Raw genomic sequence first — 21,004 nt, forward strand, 5'->3', positions numbered from 1 at the left:
TTTTTAAATATCTATTTATTTATTATATATTATGTGTATAGCATTCCTTCCACGTGTGCCTGCAGGCCAGAAGGGGGCGCCAGGTCTCATTATAGATGGCTGTAAGCCACCATGTGGTTGCTGGGAATTGAACTCAGGACCTCTGGAAGAGCAGTCAGTGCTCTTAACCTCTGAGTCATCTCTCCAGCCCTAACCGGAGGTTTCTCTCCTGCCGGCCAGTTCCTGAATAACCACTCTGAGGCTTAATATTAATTACAAACTACTTAGTCTAATAATAAGCTCAGGCTTATTATTAATTAGCTCTTACAACTTAAAACAACCATTTCTATTATTCTATATTTTACCACGAGGCTCATGGCTTCTTACCTCACACCTTGCTTCTCTGGCAGCTGCTGGCATCTCCCAGATCCCACCTTCTATTTTCTTGTATCTTTGCTTGGATTTCCTATTTGACTTCATTCTGCCTGGCTATTGGCCAAATCAGTTTCTTTATGGTATCCAATTTTTAAAATTTCATTTATTTATTTGTTTGTTTGTTTGTTTTTTCGAGACAGGGTTTCTCTGAGTTTTGGAGCCTGTCCTGGAACTAGCTCTTGTAGACCAAGCTACCCTCGAACTCACAGAGATACACCTGCCTCTGCCTCCCAAGTGCTGGGATTAAAGGCGTGAGCCACCACCACTCAGCATGGTAACCAATGCTAATAAAACATATTCACAGCATCCAGAAGGGCATCCCACATCAGATTTACTCATTTCGAACCAAGCAAAAAAAAATCTCTCCCAGGTGTGTCCTCCATTTCTGGATTGTAGTTCATTCCAGATGTAGTCAGGTTGACAACCAAGAATAGCCATCACAACGAATAAGCTATCTCTCTACCAACTCCTATCTAGCTTAAAACCAAACCAAACCAAAACAAACCCTTCAAATATCTTTCCATGGGGGCGGGAAGATGGGTCAGTGGGTTAAGTGTCTGCTGTGCAAACATGTGGACACGATTCAGATACCCGACACCCACATAAACCAGGTATGGCAGTGTGCACCTATAACCACAGTGCTCTGGGGATAGAGAAAGGGGTCCCTGGAGCTCACTGGCCAGCCAGGTTAGCCAATCTTTGAGCTCTGGGCTTAAAAAAACAAACAAACCAAAAAAAAAAAAAATCAAAAACAAAATAGAAAAGTAGTATTATAGAGGAATACATTCTACTTCAGCCTGCCTTGCACTTGGATGTGCACACATATCACATTTGCACGCACACACACCTCTACCTGCACACTCACACACATATGCACACATGTACACAATGCACATATGCACACACAAGCACACATGTACACACGCATGTGCGCACACACACTTTCCCCCAGGATAGCTGATAAATTGAATGTCTGAAAAAAATTCATTTTAGAGCTGGAGAGATGGCTCAGAGGTTAAGAGCACTGGCTGCTGTTCCAGAGGTCCTGAGTTCAATTCACAGCAACCACATGGTGGCTCACAACGATCTGTAATGAGATTTGGTGCCCTCTTCTGGCCTGCAAGAATAAATGCAAGCAGAACACTATATGTAATAAATAAATATATCTTAACAAAAAAATTATTTTATTCTGATGGATTCTAGAGTTAGAATTACAAATTCAAAATGGCTCTTGCTGATCTTTGGAGCATCTGACCGTGGTCTGCAAGTGGCCGCCGAGCAGCCTACCGCCATCTATCTCATCCCTCCGTTCTTGACTTTGGTGACCAGTCTTCACCTGAGCTCTTGTCCTAGAAGCTTTTGCAGTTTTCCCCCTAATCTGTGTAAAATTATCCCTTCAAACTGCTATAACAAAACGCTTTAGGCTAGGCCACTTCTATGCAACATAACTATTGTTCACAGTTCTTTTTAAAAAGTAGCAATTGTTTTCATTGTTTAAATAAACATATAAACATATATTTTGAGACAAGTTCTCACTCTTAAGCCTAGGCTGGCTTTAAACTTACAGCAATCCTCCTGCCTCAGCTTCCCAAATGCTGGAATTGTAAGTGTGTGTCCGGGTTAAACATGAATACTTATGGCTGGAGAGATGGCTCAGTGTAAGTTTAAGAGCATTGCCTGCTCTTCCAAAGGTCCTGAGTTCAATTCCCAGCAACCACATGGTGGCTCACAACCATCTAAAATGCGATCTGATGCCCTCTTCTGGCCTGCAGGCAGACACACAGACAGAATATTGTACACATAATAAATAAATAAAATATTTAAAAAACCATGAATATTTAATGCATACTTGAAGACCTGAGTTAAGCCTGGCAGTTGCTGTCTTTCCCACAAAGCTAGCGCGTCAATCAACTATACTGTGGGCACGTTTTCATGCTGCTTCCTCTCCTCCCGCTCAAGGTGTCCCCAGAAAAGAAGACGAAGGACGACCCTGAAGAGAGCTGTACCCCTGAGTAAGTATGGAGAGGAGCTATGTGTCCTCCACAAGCCCACAGTGCTCCAATTCCAGTCGCCTCAAAGCTCTCCCGTCCCCACCGTCCCCACTGTCCCCACCGTCCTGTAGGTCAGTGAGGCTCAGGTAGAGCTGGGCTGTCAAGGGGAGCCTAGGGAGGTTGCAGCCCAATCACTCACAGCAGCGTGAGTTTCCTCCTGTATGCGGTCATGACCTGGCTTCTCTGTGGCCATTCTGGACCCTTCAGGTCCATTCAGATGTACTCGCGTGACCCGCCTGCTCTCCTAGTGGTTTTATCTGTAAAGAGTGCCCTTTGCTGTAAGGACTTCAGAGCCTCGATAGTGACAGTAACCACCAGCAGCTCCAAAAAAGTCATCAGGAGGAAAATGCACGTGAAACTCCTGTAAATTTCATGCTTGGTGCTGCCAGGCTGGTGGCTCGAGACAGGGTTTCTCTGTAGCTTTGGAGCCTGTCCTGGAATTAGCTCTTGTAGACCACGCTGGCCTCAAACTCACAGAGATCTGCTTGCCTCTGCCTCCTGAGTGCTGGGATTAAAGGCGTGCGCCACCACTGCCCCGGCTCGGTGGCTCAGCTTCTAATCATAGTATTGGAGAGGCAGAGGGAGCAGTTCCAGGCTAGCCAGAGCTACATAGTGAGTCCATGTCCCAAACAAACAAACAACCCACCCCAAAGCCTGCAAGTAGTGGCCCAGAGTCGTTAATCCTCCTGAGGGGGCTGGGGATACAGGCTAGGGGGTGAGCGTTTGCCTGGTATGTGCAGTGCCACAGAACGACTGCCCAGTACAGAGATAAAGTGGGCAAGGCGGCCAGATGACTCAGCAGGTAAAGGCACTTAACTACCTGAGTTAAATCTCCAGAATCCACATGATAGAAGGAGAGAACCCAGCACCCGTAAGTGTTCTTCAAACTATTGTGCACCATCGCACAGTGCCTATACATATATGTACACATGCACACAAGTAAGTACACACGAACAAACACACACACAAAGCAATGTCCGTGCTTCTAGTCCTCTGGAGCACAGGGACCATTGGTCCATGTCCCTCCTGCTTCTTCCTCTCGGGGGTCCCACCTGCAGGGATATCAGCATGCCTGGTGCGAGCAGACAGAGTATGGGGGAGGCTACGGCCAGTCTCCAGTGACCTTGGGTACCATCTGCCCTTAAAGGTTTCAGCTTTCACATCTATTCATGCCAGGGGCTGGCGGGGTAACCCTAGAGGGGCTTGTTCCTGTCAGGGGATTCCAGAATGCTCTGGCATTTTGGCAGGACAGCCAGCTTCCTGCCCAACTCCCTGGCTTGTTCTGAGGGTGTGCTGAACCGTTATTTGCATTCATTCCCCCTACCAGCAGTCAGTAGAGACTCCTCAGGATCGGGCTGGAAGGGCAGCCACTAACGTTATTCTAAGCTTGGAGGTTGCAAACAGCAAACAGCTCTCATGCATATTGTTGCAGGCTTGCAAGGCTGCAACTCTCCACACACTTGCTACTGTTCAGTCCCTCCTAAGCACTCATCTCTGTTCTAGACACACGCAGCACTTCAGCCAACCTCAGTCAGTCTGGAGGTGGCAGCCCTTCCTCTCACTGACGGAGCCTGGGGCAAGGGACAAATGGTCCAGGGCCATACAGCTACTGTGCATCAAAGCCAGCTGAGATCTGTCCTCCTCCAAAGCCCTTGGATATTCCCCTTTGCACCACAGACACAGTAGGAAAGACAGGGCTTTGGCGGCAGGCTGATCTCAGGATATCAAGCTGCGGTACCCAGGCCTCTCATCCATGTTTTGGGAGACGTATACAGAGCCCTGGACTCTGTTCTCGGAAGGTCAGCCAGGAGCATAGGATGGAGCTTGGCTACCTTGGCCTGCCTCATCTTCATGCAGGTCTTGGTGGATAAAATGGGAGGACAAAGGCAGATATGAGCGACGATGACCATGTCAGTGTGTTGGGTAGGAAGAGATTTGGGTGTCTCCAGATCAAAGGTTTTGGTTTGGATGTTAGGATGAACCACTGAAACACCACTGTGGCTGCCCGAGGAAATGCAAGTTTGAGGGTGATACCCACCCTTGTCTGTGTTTCTCTCCCACAGAGCCCCAAGCAGCAGCCACAAGAGACTGGAGGGGCAGTCGGCCATCTCCTACGATTACTCCGAGGAGGAGCTGATGGCGAGCATCGAGCGGGAGTACTGCCGCTGAGCTGGCTGAGCAGTCTTGGTTACCACTGGCCAGGCTCCGCAAGCCTGTGAGCTGGGCTCCTGTTAGAGGGTACCACCTTGCTCCACCTGTGACCTGTGAGCTGGGCTCCTGTTAGAGGGTACCACCTTGCCCCACCCAGGCCTGTGAGCTGGGCTCCCGTTAGAGGGTACCACCTTGCTCCACCCGTGGCCTGTGAGCTGGGCCCCCGTTAGAGGGTACCACCTTGCTCCACCCGTGGCCTGTGAGCTGGGCTCCCGTTAGAGGGTACCACCTTGCTCCACCCGTGGCTCAGCCAGAGCGAAACCACTTCTAGAATACACCTCTCTTTCCACGCTGGTCTCTAAAGATTCGCGGTCAGAGTTCTGCCGCTGGCCTGGCAGACCAAAACTAAGGGCAAGCAGGCCCTGGGCCACAGGTGTGGGGGCACTGGTGCCTCCTCCCACACAGGGGGAGCCTGGCTGTGTGGTTCCCCTGAAATCTGAATTGTTGGTCCTTTCTGCTTACTCACTTTCCAAGCGGGGAAAGGTGGATGCTGGCATCCCTGTATGATGTGAGCTTGTGGTGGGAAGCAGAGCTCATGGTGCCCTCTCTGGGACTCAGTTTCTCTCTGGGGGAGGGGGTGGTAATCCTGGAGGTTCTTTGAGACCTTCCAAGCCGTTAGTCTGGCAGCTCTACCGTCCAGCCCATCATTTCCCAGCTGCCAGTGTGCTTTGGCTATCCTGCTGAGTGCAGAACCGTACAGGAGCCGAGAGAGGGAACCCACACCGAGAAAGGACTTCACGGCAACTGCTCTCCAGCGCCCCTTTCGGCTGGCAGTCTGCCTGGGGGCTGTGAACCTCTTCTCCTCCTCCCTGCTTGGGTGGGAGGCAGTCAGGATAACGATGCCAGAAGAGCTTTCAGACAACCCCAGTGGACAGGTGGGGAAGTGCGGAGAGCCCATGGGAAGGAGGGTAGGGCTTGTATGGGCCCCATAGTGCCCGGCGCTTGCTCAGGTGTCTGAGGAAGCACCGCACAGCTGGCGAGGATGCTGGCAGAAAGGCTTCAGAGATATGTGAGTGGCGGCACATGCTTACAGGTCACAGCCACCAGGCCAATGATAGAGGATTCCTGAGAACGGAAGGCTACGTAGTAAATTCAAGACCAGCTTGAACTATGTCGTGAGATTCTGTGTCAGAAAACAAGAGTAGAGAACGTTGGAATAGTAGTAGCTCTGGCCAAGGCCAGGCCAGGTCTCAGCTTCTGCTGCATCCTCCTACCAAGACAGTACTCTGCCCAGTATCCTTCCTCTGCTGCGAGCTGCTGTTGGCCCGCGATCTGATCGCTGGCCTGCGATCCTCAGAGCTCAACATGGAGCATCTCAGGAACCAAGGAAGAATGGTCCCTAGGGCCATCCCCACATCCACAGTCCTTTGCTGTCAACCGAAAATTATTCCATGAACTTTAGGACTTGACAAGAGTGCCTTTGAGTTTGCAGCTGGGCCCAGAGCCATCGGGTGTCTACCAGTGGGCTGAGCATTGGGTTAAAACCTCCCAGAGCTGGAAGCTGCTTCTCACCGAAGCTCAAAGCACTGCTTTTGATACGAAGATGGAAGTTGTTTCTATTTTAATATTTTACCCTAAATATTACAAATGCTTGTTTTAAAATAGGTTAAAATATTACATTTTTACCAAAGAATGAATCAGACTTTGAAGTTGATGTGAATATTATGTATCACGTTTGAGTGGGCATGTTCATCTGATTAAGAGAAAATGGGGGCCGGGCAGTGGTGGCGCACACCTTTAATCCTAGCGCTCAGGAGGTAGAGGCAGGTGGATCTCTCTGAGTTTGAGACCAGCCTCGTCTACAGAGGGAGTTCCAGGGTAGCCAGGACTGCACAGAAAAACAAATAAATGAACAAACAAACCTCCCTCAACTCCAAGGATGTTCTGAACAGTGGCTAGCCAGAGCAAAGTGTGTGCCAACTGGCGAGCTGTGGTCCTGGGAAACTCAGGCTCTAGAGAGGCTGGTCCTGCCAGAAGTGGGCTTGGGTATCACTGGAGCAGGAGTACTTCCTGCACTGTCCAGGTGTCAGGTACCCACCGATGTCCCATACTGCATTGCTGCTTCACAGTTAGCTACCCACGTTGTTTCCCCAGCCGCGTGCCCAGCCCTAGAGTGTGGGATCTGCCTACGCACAGCATGCTCTGCAGGGGTTCTCCCCCAAGATGTGCCAAGGCTGTGCTTGAGAAAACCCTAGCCCTTCAGAAATCCGGGTAGATTTTTCTGTACACATGGGCAGAACCTTGAGAAGCCCCCAGGCCTCGGCTCTTGTGTTCATGGGTTCTTGGCTCAGATCAGAAAGAACCTCCCACACCATCAGAGATTGGCCAAAACTGCCTGGGACAAGCTTTTAGCACCCTCTTTTTTGGTGTTCCAATTCCTAGAGGCACATTTCCTGGAATGATGTCCAGGGGTCCCACCCATTCCTGGGGACTCTGGGATTCATAAATGGATATCACTGCCCCCATGAGAAAGCACTCTGGAGACCAGGAGTCTATCGGCAGTAGCCGGGACATCAGCTGCTGAGTGTCAGAACCATGGAGTATTTTTCTTGTCAAGAATTGGACAGAAATAAAATGTAGTATTTTTTTTTAAGGGCCAAGGTAATGGCTTGGCAGGTAAAAGCTCTTGATGCCAAGCCTGACGACGTGAGCTCCACCCCCAGAGGGGCCAGTGGAAGGGAAGAGCTGACTGCTGCAGGTTGTCCTGATGCCCACATGCATGGATGGCATGGCATAATGAACCCACCACAGCAATACACTTCCCCTAGATGTATATGTATATAATCTGTCTGTCTGCCTGTCTGTCTGTCTGCCTATCTATCTAATCTATTATCTATCTTTACCTATATCATCTATTATCCATCATATCATCTATTATCTATCTTATTATCTATCTTTACCTATATCACCTATTATCTATATCATCTATTATCCATCATATCATCTATTATCTATCTTATTATCTATCTTTACCTATTATCATCTATTATCTATATCATCTATCTATCTGCACGCACGAGGAAGGTATCCCTGCATGATTCTGAGCATTGAAAAGCACAAGTCACGATTTATTTTAAAAGTACTGTTATTACATTTCGTGTGCACACATGCATGTGTGTCTGTAGTACATGGGTGTGCATGCCATGGTGCAGGTGTGGAAGTCAGAGGACAACTTGCAGGAGGTGCTTCTCTCTTTTCACCATGTGAATTCCAGCGAGCAAGCAGGTGCCCTTGCTCGGTGACAGGTGTTTTTGCCCACTGAGCCCTCCTGCAAACCCACAAACCACCTATTAGACTCTGAAGGTTAGTTGCTTCCTCTAGGAAGAAGGCTCCATAATTAGACCTTTTTTGGGGTGCTGGCCTGAATCTTGGGGAAAACTTGGCCTTGAGAGGCAGGAAAGAACTGTTTCTTAGTGTAAAGAAATCCTTCTTTTGCGGGTGGTGGTGGCTCACGCCTTTAATCCTAGCACTCAAGAGGCAGAGGCAGGCAGATCTTTGAGTTCGAAGCCAGCCTAGCCTACAGATCGAGTAGGACAGCCTAGGGTTACACAGAGAAATTCTTTCCAGTGTTGGCAAGGAAGCATTGCCCTCTCTGGGGCATGGCGCCTTGGGAAGGACAGAGAAGTCCTTGAGCTCCCAGAGGTACTTGACCTGAGGTCTGCACCCCAAAGTTGTTGGTGGCCCTGGATGGGACCCCACTGCTGCACCTCCAGAAACAGAAGCAGAGCCTGTGGTTGCCTGTGGCTGACTGCACAAGGCCAGTTCCAACTCTCAACAGTGACATCGTGTGGTCATGAGAAGCAGTAGCAACCTGGACCAGGGCTCTGCCCCTGGAAAGAAGTAGGAAGTCCAGCGGGGGGCTAACAGAGCCCCCCAGGAGTTAGGCTACCTCCTGGACAGGGAGACTGCCAACGGAGGAAGGAGGGAAGGTATCGCCAGGACAGCCTCTGTTGATTCCTCAAGTTAGCAAGAGCAATTCCTGTGTAGGACTTCTACAGCAGGCAGAAGGCACAGGCCATGCCAGTCTGTGCTACCAGACCCTGCATGAATCAAACAGTGGTGAGGTCGACCACGTGTCTGGGAGGCACTGAGCTGCTCGCTAGGAAGGGCGGCTTTCCGGGTCAATCTGTCTACAAGAGCCCAGGAGCAACAGAGGAGAATAAACCGAGCATGGTCTCTGGGACTCAGCTCTTGCTATGTCTCAGGGGCACTGGCACCCATCTCTCCCGCCTCTGTGGGGACTGAATGGCAAATGCCTGACATTGCAAAGTCCAGCCGGATGCCAAGAGGCAGGGAGGGCGGACACACGGAATCTCCATCCTGGGCCCTGCTGTGGATGGGCGCTTGTTGGTCACCGTGGGGATGGAAGCTTGTCTCCATCACTCAGCCTTAGGTAAAAGTGGAAGTTCAATTGCTAGTGTTATTATGTTAACTGCCACAACTTGCGCGCAAGAATTCTTACGAGTTGACCTCTTTGCCACTGTACTGCTTCCTCTGAAACAGATTAGAGCCCCCCAAATAAGAGTTCAAGTTAGGTCAATACATGACGAATCTCCTAGACTCATATGAAGACTGTGTGCATTAAGTCACTGTACACAATTACACAACACAGCACACAAGCCACGTCTGCAAACCAAGGAAGTTTATAGGATTCAAAGCAAAAGGTTACATCACACATACCCATTTCAATAAGTCTATTACATAAACATAAGGATTTGAAACATTTAATTTTTATTACTAAAACTACCAAAAGGCTCATCAAGGTAAAAAAAAAATCAAATCAAGCAGAACTGCTCAAGCAATAAAGTGCACTGGGGGTACCTCAACATGAGGGGGTCAGGGAGGGCTCTCAAGGGAGCAGGGCCCTCCTGGGGCTCTGGGGCTCAGGAGTCCTTTTCAGACAGGAAATGTTTTCCAACTCAGTCTTTCAGTAGACAGACGGTGGGGTTCTTCTGCAGAAGGGATTTCTAAATCTCATCAGGAAATGGAACCCTATAGTGTTTCAACACATCGGTTATTTCAGAGACAACACTGGTGAGAGGACTGAAGTTCTGTGTGACGATCAACCGGACGCTCCAAGACCTTCCGTGACTCACAGAAACATGGGGACAGGACACACCGCTCTGCATGTCATGGTGAAGAAGGTAACACGGGATGCCAGTGTGGAGGACAGGACTGGGGTACTGGGACACTTGGGAGCTATGTACAGTTAGTTCTCCCGTGGCTACATCATGTGGAAAGACAACAGTGACAATTAACTGGAGAACTGTCCAGACACTGCCTAAACACACATACCTACAAAACTCAGAGGCTACCAAGGGCAGCCTAACAAGGATCAAGTAACAACATACAATGTATGACCACGAGAAGGTTCTATAAGGCTCAAAAGACCTGAACATAAAACCTCATTTTATCTATTTAATATTTCAACCTTGCCATCATTTAAATAAAGTTCAACGCCAATATTAAAAGGCAAATACAAAATCTAATACAATACCACACAAAAATATCCTCAGGCTGCCCAAACAGTGCAATATATTGTTCTCGCTTACTGTATTGCCTGAACTTCCCAAGCTCTAACTAAAGCCAGTTTTTGTGGCCATTTGGACACACAGAGGCCACTCTATGCAGGGCACATGCTCACAAGGTACTGAGCAGCACCAGTGATCTGCTTTTAGGTTAGCTACAAAATCCCCATTCCATGTCTTCTCAGTTGAGCAAAACCACTCCCTTCCCACACAGTGAATGGAAGGGCAGCTGAGTGGCATCTCCCGCCACTTAGCAAAGCAAGCACTTCTCGGCATTCTGTCCATAGTTAGAAGGCATCTGAACCCCAGGGCTTATGGGCACGCATGCTTGCTTTGTGTTAGCTGCACTTAGGTGGACAGTTTATCCAACTTGATTCTCTCTGTGTGCTCACTAAGCGCAGTACAAAACAACACCAGAAGCCAACGGACAATCTACAGAGCTTTGGTGGCCGCATTCCTGGTTTTTGGTGCCTAAGTACAGACAGGCCATGGGATCATTTGCTCTTGGCAGACAAATGGTCTAAAAGTCAACACTGTGTACTCGTCCCTCCTTAGGTGGCCGACTCGGCACACCCTTCACAGGAACATCAGACACGTGACTAGTTTACCCAACTAGCACTTCGGTTCTGTGGGCTATAGGACTGACTGCTAGAATTTACTGATACAAAGAAGCTAACTAGAAAGCTTATTTTTCCCCTTTAAGAACTCTTTTTTGTATTATTTATTATGTATACAAGAGCTCTTTATTAAACCAGTTCTGATCTAAAACATTTGCTATAAAAAGGCTGGTAACAAACTTGTGATTTTGATTTTTTTTTCTGACTAACTACCAAGAGTACTTAAGCAGGGTCATTACAAAACTTTGATATAAAACATGGAAAAAAGAAGGCAGTAAAACTGTCTACCCAGAAATTGGTGATTCAAGCACAGTATAAATATTTTTATAAAAAAGTATAAAAATTAGTACCCTGTCTCATTTCTACAAAACACAGAATAGAAAGATTAAAAAAAAAAAACCCAGACTCTGTAAACTTTATTGCCGAAATAGTTGCTTGAATGCTGGTGATTTAGATCAAATTTTCTTCCATTTCCTCACAAAAGAAAGAGAGAGGGAGAGACAGACAGAGCGACAGAAACAGAGCAAGACGGAGTTAGCGCGGACACTAGAGACTGAACAGGGCCCAGCCAGGAAAGTAAAGTTAATGTACTTCCATCAGAACCAGCTCCCCTTCAACAGCCCAGAGGCTGTATTTTTGTTTGTTTGTTTTTGTTTTTTGGGAGGGACACACAGGTCCCATTCCCCATTCCTGAAGAGGTGTTTGAAGAAGCCCACAGGTGATGGGCAGCACGGACCCTCTCAGCCTGAGGCCAGCAAGGGCTCGAGGATGCTCCGGGGGCTCTCTGACAAGGCGATTCTGTTCAGTTTGCCCACCTCTGCCTGCCAGCCTGGGATCTTCTTGGTCGTCATGTGGCGCCGGGCGTGCTTTGTCAGGTGGTCGCTCCGCATGAAACGCCGCTCACACACAGGACACACAAACTTCTTCTCCCCTGTGTGGGTTCTGCGGTGGCGAGACAGTTCGTCTGACCTTGCAAACTTCTTGTCACAGCCGTCCCAGCTGCAGGTAAAGGGCTTCTCCCCTGGCGGAAAACAAATTAAAGTAAGAGCGGGCACTCAGCAGCACCTTACCGAGGGCTGCCCACAGGTCTCTTCACAAACCTCAGAAGAGGGACACCTGCTGCTCTAGTCTGGGCGGCTCAGAAGTCAGCAAACACTTCTTCTGACGTGGTGGTGTGTGTGCCAAAGCCCACAGGCACCACACTAGGCTAACTGTTCACAACTTTTACCCATGCACTTTTGTGTAGCTCCGTGTTTTGCTTTTCTGAAGAAGACTCATTATGCAGCCCAGGCAGGTCTGGAACTTGGAATCCACTTCAGTCCTGGAGTCAGAGGCATGTGCTTCCACCCCTGGTTTTAAAGATGCATTTTAAGATAAAAACAAATCTCTTATACTTGGGGAAGACTTTTATGAGACAGGGTCTCACTATGTAACCCTGTCTGGCTTGAAACTCAGTATGTAGATTAGAGCTCAAACTCAGAGATCCTCCTGCCTGAGTGCTGGGATTAAAGGCATGTGCCACCATCCCTATTTTTTTTTTTTTCTTTGATAGAGTTGTGCTAAGTAGCCCAGGCAGGCAGGGAACTGTTTTTTTTTTTTTTTGGGGGGGGGGGAATGGGTGATAGGCATTTTGAGACAGGGTCTCATGAAAGCAAGGACAGCCTCCTACACCCTGTATAGCAAAGGAAGACACTGAACTGAGTCTCCTAACCCCACCTCTTACGTGCTGGGATCAAACCTGGATCTGCATGCATGCCGGGCAACTGACTCCCATCCACAGATGTGGGAGGAAAATTCTTCAAAAAAAAAAAAAAAAAAAAAAAAAATCCTTTCTCTCTCAAGATAAACTGCACACCTCCCAGAAAGTCCTTCCAAGAAATTTTAAGCCTTCTTAGAATCATTATTTCGAGTCCATATTTCTTATCACGCTGACAAGCAGGTTATATTAGTTATTTTCCATGTTGTTACAAGTGTTTAATTACTTTCCATATTGCCGACAAAAGTAAATTAAGGGAGTTTATTCTGGCCCCGTTGGAGGGTACAGGTCCATCATGGTGGAGGAGATTGTGGCGGCTGGTGATAATGGGTCCACAGTCCAGAAACAAGAGTGAATGAATGCCCGTGCTTGGCTTGCTGGCCTCTTATTTATCCAGTCCAGCCCCAGGTAACGTGGCTCCTCCCAGCTCTAACTAATGTAGATAGCCCCTCATAGGCACGCCAAGGCTTGTCCAGTAGGTGACTCCAGATCCTGTCAAGTTGTCAGTAGTAACCACACAGAAGGCATATATATATATATATAAAGGTTTGTGTTCTAACAGATGGTTATCAATGCTTCTGAGAAGTTGCCCCGGTGTTGTCTTATTATCTTCCTGAGCTGGAGAGATAAGGGGGCCTTCAGGCAGGTAGATACTGGAGCCCCCCCCCCCTTCTCTTTTTTCCAACGAACTCCTGTTCCAGCCAGCACAGGGCCTTTTTAGACTGGCAACTCCAGAGCCCTGAACTTGGTAGACATCTTTTTTGGATTCCTTCAAAGCATCCGACAGCAGACATGGACAGCGGCACTTCCCAACTCTTGCTTCCCTAAGGTCAGCAGCATACCCAGTGCCCAGGAGCTGCTCAGAGGCTGCCAGCCCCTCAGTACACAATTTAGAAAATTCCTTGTTTTCAGCCAAAATAGAGTACCCGTCCACCTCACCTCCTTCACAGTGAAATATTTTTCAGGTTGGTGGACAAACTTGAAACACAGTCTTTATCTGAAATAAACCCACCCGAAGTTCAGACCTTATGAGAACTCCAATGGAGGAACTGCACTGGCAACTCCATGAGCAGTCCATGGCAGAGCAGTGGGATTCAGCCCTCAGCTCATTCAAACTGCTCTTACTTCTCTGAAGACCGTAGAAAAACTGGCTTTCTCTCAAGTTTTACGGCTCTGTCCGTATTTTTATTTGGGAAAACCGATGCAAAGTTCATCTAGATAGACAAAGTAAAAAAAAAAAAAAGGAGGGGGCTCACCATGCCCAAGAACCTACTGAACAGAATAGGGGTTCACAATGCCAAAGAGCCCACCAAACAGAACAGGTCACCCCTTCATCTGACATAGCCACCAGAATGACCTTGCTAAAGTGCCAACCATCGTCTGTTTACTAGTGTGGCACCGGGAATCTATATGCACTTGGATAGCCATCTAATTGTGCAGAGACAAGGAGACAGGCTCACGGTTTAGAGAGCACGCAGCTCTTGCAGCACACCCACAGTAGAACCCAGTACTCAGAGTAGGCAACTTACACCCAAACACTCACCAGCTGATTTGGGGCAGGCCCTGAAAGGGTCTCAATAGGCAGGGGTTGGGGGCGGGCTGAGGTGGACGCGTGGAAACGCGGGTAGATGAGAACAAAAGAGGTTGTGTTTGCTCTGACAAAGAGACAAGTACCTCACAGGACAGGTGTAGGGCCCACATCCTAAAGCCACCCACGGCTCCATAGTATGGAGGAATAGCTCTTTCTGGACCGTCTGAACACCAGAGTGCACTGTTCAGCACTGGAGTCTGCCGTGGCCAGCATGGACTGCGCTAATTAGGAGCCGGCTATGGCAACACCATTTTAAAATAAAAACAGAGCAGTAGCTCCTCCAGCCCCAGGCCTTCCTGTAGAAGACTCTACAACTCAGACATTCTCACGGGGACTGAGGGACGATGCTCCAGGGTCATGAGTTTAGAGAGAGATGAACTTTCCCGTAGACCCGCACATCTCTACATGTGTTTACGTGTAAATCCATGATTCTCTAAAGTCAAGTGTAACAAGCAGACCACGTAACCATGGAGCCACTGAGAATGACAAACAACACATCAATTCGCAGAGGGCCCGAGATACGCTGCTCTCTCTGATCTACCAAAGTGGCCTGTGGAGTGGCACTCAGCCCCTGCTGGACAGCGCAGCAGCCACCAGCTCCCGAAGCTACTTGAGTGTAAAGCTTCAGCCAGAATGTGCGATTGAGTTCCTCAGTGAAACCAGTCTGTTTCAAGTGCGCGTGGCTAGCTGCTACTCTAGAGGCTAGAGGATGTTTCCATGACTGAAGACAGAATTTAAAAAATAAAGAAACCCAGCAGGCTATTATAACTTCTTACGTGCCTTTTTTTTTTTTTAATTGTAGGGGTTTTATTTATTTAGGTCCACTGGTGTTTGCCATAGGTGTCAGGACCCCTGGAACTGGAGTTACAGACAGCTGTGAGCTGTCATGTGGGTACTGGGAATTGAACCCAGGTCCTCTGGAAGAACAGTCAGTGTTCTTTCTAGCCCCTTGTGTGAATTCTTTTTTTTTTTTTTCGAGACAGGGTTTCTCCGTGGTTTTGGAGCCTGTCCTGGAACTAGCTCTTGTAGACCAGGCTGGTCTCGAACTCACAGAGATCCGCCTGCCTCTGCCTCCCGAGTGCTGGGATTAAAGGCGTGCGCCACCACCGCCCGGCCCCTTGTGTGAATTCTTAAACTAAAAACTATATATTCTCAAAAGCAAAAAAAAAAAAAACCCAAACCCAAACAAAACAAGAGCAAATAACAACCAAACCCCCCTATACTCTTATCATTCTACAATAAGAACTTTGACGGCGCAGACAGACTTCCAAGTCACAGTGATGCCTATACTGAATATGAACACAATGCCTATTGCAGTGAGGTAAAGAGTACCCTAAAACCATCACAAGCTCCCATCCTCTCCCCCAGCAGCCACCTGCTCATGACCCTGACTGCTCCTCCTGCCTCTCTCCAGAGGCACAGGGGGCTTTCCTCCCCCAGAAGTTCTGGTGTTTCCAGCACACCAGGCAGCCTGCCACTTACCTGTGTGGGTGCGAAGATGAGCCTTGAGGTGGGAACTTTTGAAGTAGGTCTTCCGGCAACCTGGGAAGTTACAGACATAGTTCCTCCTTCGGGAAAAGTCTACCTGAGGGGCACAGTTCTGGCTGGAGGCAATGAACATTGGCGCAGGGGCAAGGGGCAACAGCTTGGTATTTCCGATAGCCATGACACTGGATGGGCAGGCAGCAGGCTGGGGGAAGGTGCTCTGTGGCAAGACCAACATCACAGTTCCCTGAGGCATAGATGGTCCCATGAACACAGGCTGGGGCACCGCAGCAGCTTGGGGTAGGATGGGCTTCACAATCCCTGCAGACAACTGGGGAGGAGGCTTCAAAAAAGCTGAGAACATGCTGTTTTGTGCAGCCACGGGGATCATTTGGCAAAGGACAGGGGGACTGGAGACAGGGACAGAAATCAGAGGGGTGGTTATCCTTGACAAGTCACTTTCAGAATTCTTTGGTAAGCAGGTCTGAACAGCAGCCGGCCATCCTGTCTGCTGGCCTTGGTAGGTGTGGAACGGGACACCAGACTTGTGCAAGCAAGGCTGACAGGAAACCGAGTTAGTAACAAGTAAACCGTCTGCCGAGCGTGCGTCCTGCAAAGCTGCACGATGGTCCGGCAGCCCTGCTTGCCCTTCTCTGCTGCCGGACGGTTGTTGCTCTTGAGTCGGGGCGGTCGGAAACGCAGGACTCTCCCCAGTGTGCCGGATCACGCTGGTCATCACAGCCCTGCAGGAGGACCCAGAGGCGGGCTCCGGTGGTTCTCTCCTGCTTGGCGTTCTGCTGGCCACAGTCGGGGATGGGGGGAGGGCGGTAACCATGCATCCTTTGGAATTAGTGACTTGGGAAGGAACAGGGGTCCCTGTGGATGGCTCCATGAGCTCTGGGCTCTGAGGCGGAGTCATACACTTGAAGAGAAACAAAGAAAGAAAAGCATCAAGTCAAAGGTCGCTTTGGTCAAAGAAGCTTCAAGGAAATTATCTGACTGCGCTGCTCCCACTGCCTCGGAAAAGACGCGTTTGGAGAGGACGAGGCTGAGCTGGACAGCCCAAGGAATCTTTGAGGACTCTGCTGTTCCTACCTCTTCCTATGTGGATTGCCCTTTCCCAACCATGAATGTGCCTCTTTGGAAGGAAGGGTGGTGTCTACCCTAGGTCATGTGCAGCTACTGAAAAATGCAATTGAACTAAAAGGACTGTGAAAATTCATACTTTAAAATGAAAGCTTTTCATTGGTGGCAGTGGCACACACCTTTCATCCCAGCACTGAGGCGGCAGACACAGCCGTATCTCTATTAGTTCGAGGCCAGCCTGGTCTACAAAACAAGTTCTAGGACAGCCAGGGCTACAGAGAAACCCTGTCTCAAAAAAACCAAAATGAAAGCTTTTCATGACATTTCAGGCTCTTAAACCAAGAAAAGAAACGGTGGTTCTACTGAGCCAAGCCTCTACGTACTGGCCCTCAGCAAGTCATCAGTGGCCTTGGAAACGCCCAAGCCTGAAGACCTGAGGGGCTACTGTGAGCCAGCCCATCTTTCCTCCAGTTCTTGCTGCCACTCATTCCCTTTCCAGTTCCACCCTTCACGGTCTTCAGTGCAAGTTCCTAGCCCAGGTCAATCACTTCTCACTTTTATTACCATAAACAATCTACAGCCTGATTTCTCCAACCCAAGAAGCAATTCCACAGGTGTGGCAAGTTAAAACCTAAAAATAAGATATTGATTTATCAACTCCAAATCCCAGCAGGTGGCCCCCACAGGAAGGCAGAGTGACATGTTTCCACCCAGCTAAGCTGTCTGGTGTCAGAGCACAAGCTTTATTTAGCTGCTCTCCACATCCTCATCCTAGACGGGGACAACTCACAACCCTACCATAAGACTCCCTAGACATCTGGTATAACACACCAAACTAACTTTCTTTCTTTCTTTCTTTCTTACTTACTTACTTACTTACTTCCTTCCTTCCTTCCTTCCTTCCTTCCTTCCTTACTTTTTCCTTTGGATTTTCGAGACAGGGTTTCTCCGTAGCTTTTGGTTCCTGTCCTGGAACTAGCTCTTCTAGACCAGGCTGGCCTCGAACTCACAGAGATCCGCCTGCCTCTACCTCCCGAGTGCTGGGATTAAAGGCATGCACCACCACCGCCCGGCTTATCACACCTTTCTGTAACCATCTTCGGGCTTTGTCCAATGGACACTCGCCACCTGCCAGCAAGTTCTGACTCACCAAGGAATAGAAAACATTTTTAAGAGATGAATTTTCACACTTTGGTATCCATGTGAAGGGGACTTCCTGGCTATATCACAGTCAATCTCCCTGCAAGTTCTTCAACGTGATTTTCTCTAAGCCGTTCTGGGTGGCTCACGAAAATGCCTCTCTCCCTGACCTCCTCTTACCAGAGTTGAAAAAGAATGGAAGTCCTTTGGTAGATCAGGTGCAGCTGTGTCCATCAGCACAGCGGTGGGGACGTCACCAGAATCAGAGACAGGTGTGAGGGGTCTCATCTGGGATCTCTGACCCCAAGAACTCATGCAAACGAGAGCTTCCACAGCCTCGATGTCCGTCTGCTCCAGGATGCTGCACGTGGACCTTTCGCTGTCGTGCCGTTTTCTCTCCAGGATCGACTCGCAGATATCCATGATGTCAACCTAAAGGCGGCACAACACTGGTGTCTCAGTTCAGGGGAACGAGAGCGGTAACCCTGCCAGGCCCGTGGATCCACCCCAGATGGAATGTGCAGCACTCTAACGAAGCAAGAGGCTGAGTGGGGATAAAAAGACCCGAATGGAGCCCTCACAGCAACTCTGCTTTCAAGTTCTGAAGGTTGGGTTTGGTTAAGAAGCAGTTTCCACAAGACAAGACAAAACAACCAAAACCCTGAGTCTCACAAAGTTTTCTAGACTGGGTTATTGCTCAGTAGTGGAATGCTTGATTAGCATGTGTGACCCTGAGTTCAACGCCCACCAGTATAAAATAAAAATGAACAAAACAGGTTACTAACTTCAAGCTCTTCTCAGGTGGACGATTATGACTGATTCTAGAGGTAAATGCCAAAGTGGCTTGTAGGAAGGTGCCCCAGGAAAGACAGACAGACAGAGCAGCTAAAGAGGCTAAGGAGCCAGCAGGTGGATGAGATCTTCTAGCTCAAAAGCCACCAAGGTAGTGTCCCTAAGGAAGCATCACCCCAAGCTTAACTTCCCAGTGGCTGAACCTGGGTTCCGTGCAAGTAGAGGTTTTCTCAGTAGATTCAGAAACATTAAGTCACTTGTCACTCCCGAAGGCTAGGAGGAGGTGGGGTGAGCGGAAGAGTGTCAAAGCTTGACCACAACCTCGTCCTGTGCACCACCTGGACAACCAGAGCGAGAGGAAGAGACTGGAACCCATCCCTTCCAAAACAGAGCCTTAAACCTTTGACCCATATATTTCCACACATATTTCCTGAGTCTCCAAACTTTCTATCCGTCTAGAGTCCCCTTCAGTGAGCAGATGAAGGGGCTACCTTTGCAAAGGGGCTGATCCAGGGCCATGGAGGAGGCAGACTTTACCTCCCACCACGATAACGTGTCTCTGAGCCATCAACTGGAGTGTCCAGCCCACAGACTAGGAAAAGATGAATACAAGCCCTAGAATCCATGTACTGCTTGATGTGTTCTCGACAGAAACCTGCACACCACTCCCCGGGTCCCCAACATTTCTGTCTGACAGGAGTTCCCTACCTTGGCTCCACACTGTGGCTAGGCCCAAGCCCTACACTCCGGCCAGGTCCTATTACCCCGCCTCTTCTAGCTTTGGCCCTGCCCCTTGCCCAGACCTACCCCTACAAGGTCACCAAGCTCCGCGGTAAAAGCTCTTCAGAACCTCTCCAGACACACTCTTGCCTTGGTCCGGCTCAGTCCAGTAAACCCTCCTCAGCCACCTTTGGTTTGGCTCAACCCACGTCCCCACCCCGACACTCCCACCAGACGCTCTCACCATTCCCTCCCTTTGGCTCAGCCTTTGCCCCGCCCCACGCACACCCCCTACCAGGTGCTCTCGCCACACCTCCTAATGTTGGCATCGCCCCTTGCCCCACCCCACACTTCCACCAGCTGCTCTCACCAAGCCCCCTAGCTTTGGCCCGTCCCCTCCCCTCCCCCCCATACTACAACCTGGCGCTTTCACCACGCCCTAAGCCTTGGTCCCACCTAGTTCCCCGCATCCCTCTCCGGGCACTCTCGGCACGCCCACCGACCGCTTTCACCACGCCCCCTCGCGCCGCGCCCCTGCCTTGGCTCCGCCTTTGCCCCGCCCTACACGTTCCCGCCAGCCGCACCCACACCCGGCAGCGGTCCTCCTCTGGATTCGGGTGACGTCATGGCTGGAAATAGCCGCGCCGGGCGGGGCCGCAGCGGCCAAGAGACAAAGCTGAAGGCTGGCTGCCGCGCTAACACACCCCCTCCCCTCCCTGACCCTGCCGAGCCGCGCGGGGGCCCCGACCACGACCGGAGCACTGCTCCAGCCTCTAGCGCGGCGAAGAGTCGCCATCCCTCCCGCGTCCCCCGCCTCGCTCCGCGCTCAGCCCCGTCACTCACCGCGCGCGCCTCGCCCGGGCCGGTGGAGCCCGGCGAGTGCATGGTGCGTGACGGCCTGCAGGCAACACAAAGCTGCGGATCGGGAGCTCCGCGCGTGGCGGAGGTTGCACGTGCGCGGCGGGCGGGCGGCGGCGTCCCGAGCGCCTGCAGCCGGCGCGCACCTCCGCCCTCCTTGCCGCGCGCGGCTCTGCCTCCGCGCGGCCCGCGAGGCGCGGGAGGGGCGGGGCGCCGCGGAGGGAGCGGCCCGGGGCGGGGCGCGCGGGCAAACCAAAATACACCGCTCCCCGTAGGGGGCGTGTCCTTCGCCGCCGGCCAATCGGCGCCGGACCGGCAAGGCGCGGGCCAATGAGGCCCGCGGGGGGCCGCGTGATCGGAGCCTGGCTGCGGCGTGATCCGGAGGGGCGGGAGGCGGCACGTGTTTTGGTCCGGCCTAGAGGCGGGGCGTGAGGCCTGGAAAGTAGGGGAAAGGTCCCGGCGGCGGCTCGGCGGCAGTCGACTGCAGCCGTGTCCTCTCCAAGCAGAGGGGCTGCTCGCCGAGGTCGAGCGCTGACCCCACACAGTGGACGGGTCTGGTAGGCGGGACTCACGGGGACGGTCTCTCTAATTTCTTTTAAGCCGTCCCTGGCTCCCTGGACCGCACCTCTACCCAGGAAGAGGTTTGAAAGCTGCCTGGGTTTAGGGACGTTCCTGCCTCCGCTCGTTCCTGCCGGGCGCCAGATCTGAAGCTTCTGGGTCTGGCCTTTCACTGCTCTGATCTGCAGTTTGCTGCA

The 21,004-nt window shown here is 50.4% G+C and overlaps 2 protein-coding genes across 12 annotated transcripts in view; one reads left to right on the forward strand and one right to left on the reverse strand.

Moving 5' to 3' along the window:
• Positions 1–6,313, forward strand: part of Cys1 (cystin 1) — an 18,819-nt gene extending 12,506 nt beyond the window's left edge. For all 7 annotated transcript variants that reach the window (XM_050141842.1, XM_050141846.1, XM_050141843.1 and 4 more), the window contains 2 exons: positions 2,374–2,426; positions 4,529–6,313. In XM_050141842.1, coding sequence (XP_049997799.1) covers positions 2,374–2,426; positions 4,529–4,634 — 159 coding nt within the window. In that variant the 3' untranslated portion in view covers positions 4,635–6,313. The remainder of the gene's footprint in view (positions 1–2,373; positions 2,427–4,528) is intronic.
• Positions 6,314–9,384: 3,071 nt separating this feature from the next.
• On the reverse strand, positions 9,385–20,459 carry Klf11 (KLF transcription factor 11). Of its 5 annotated transcripts, none has more exons than XM_050141839.1 (5): positions 20,235–20,459; positions 18,875–19,009; positions 18,060–18,311; positions 15,651–16,575; positions 9,385–11,842 (listed from the first exon to the last, which is right to left on the reverse strand). In XM_050141839.1, the coding sequence occupies exons 3-5, from the start codon at positions 18,300–18,302 to the stop codon at positions 11,562–11,564; spliced, it is 1,449 nt and encodes a 482-aa protein (XP_049997796.1). In that variant the 5' UTR covers positions 18,303–18,311; positions 18,875–19,009; positions 20,235–20,459; the 3' UTR covers positions 9,385–11,561. The 5 variants fall into 5 exon arrangements, 4 of the variants coding, with proteins under 4 accessions (XP_049997796.1, XP_049997795.1, XP_049997797.1 ...); XR_007591608.1 differs by lacking the exon at positions 18,875–19,009 and adding an exon at positions 11,922–12,170 and having other exon boundaries at positions 11,706–11,842; XM_050141838.1 differs by lacking the exon at positions 18,875–19,009.
• Positions 20,460–21,004: the final 545 nt, after the last annotated feature.

This window comes from Alexandromys fortis, unplaced genomic scaffold (genome assembly GCF_014885135.2).
Source record: "Alexandromys fortis isolate MF-2015 unplaced genomic scaffold, M_Fortis_MF-2015_v1.1 scaffold_30, whole genome shotgun sequence".
NCBI classification, from domain to species: Eukaryota; Metazoa; Chordata; class Mammalia; order Rodentia; family Cricetidae; genus Alexandromys; species Alexandromys fortis.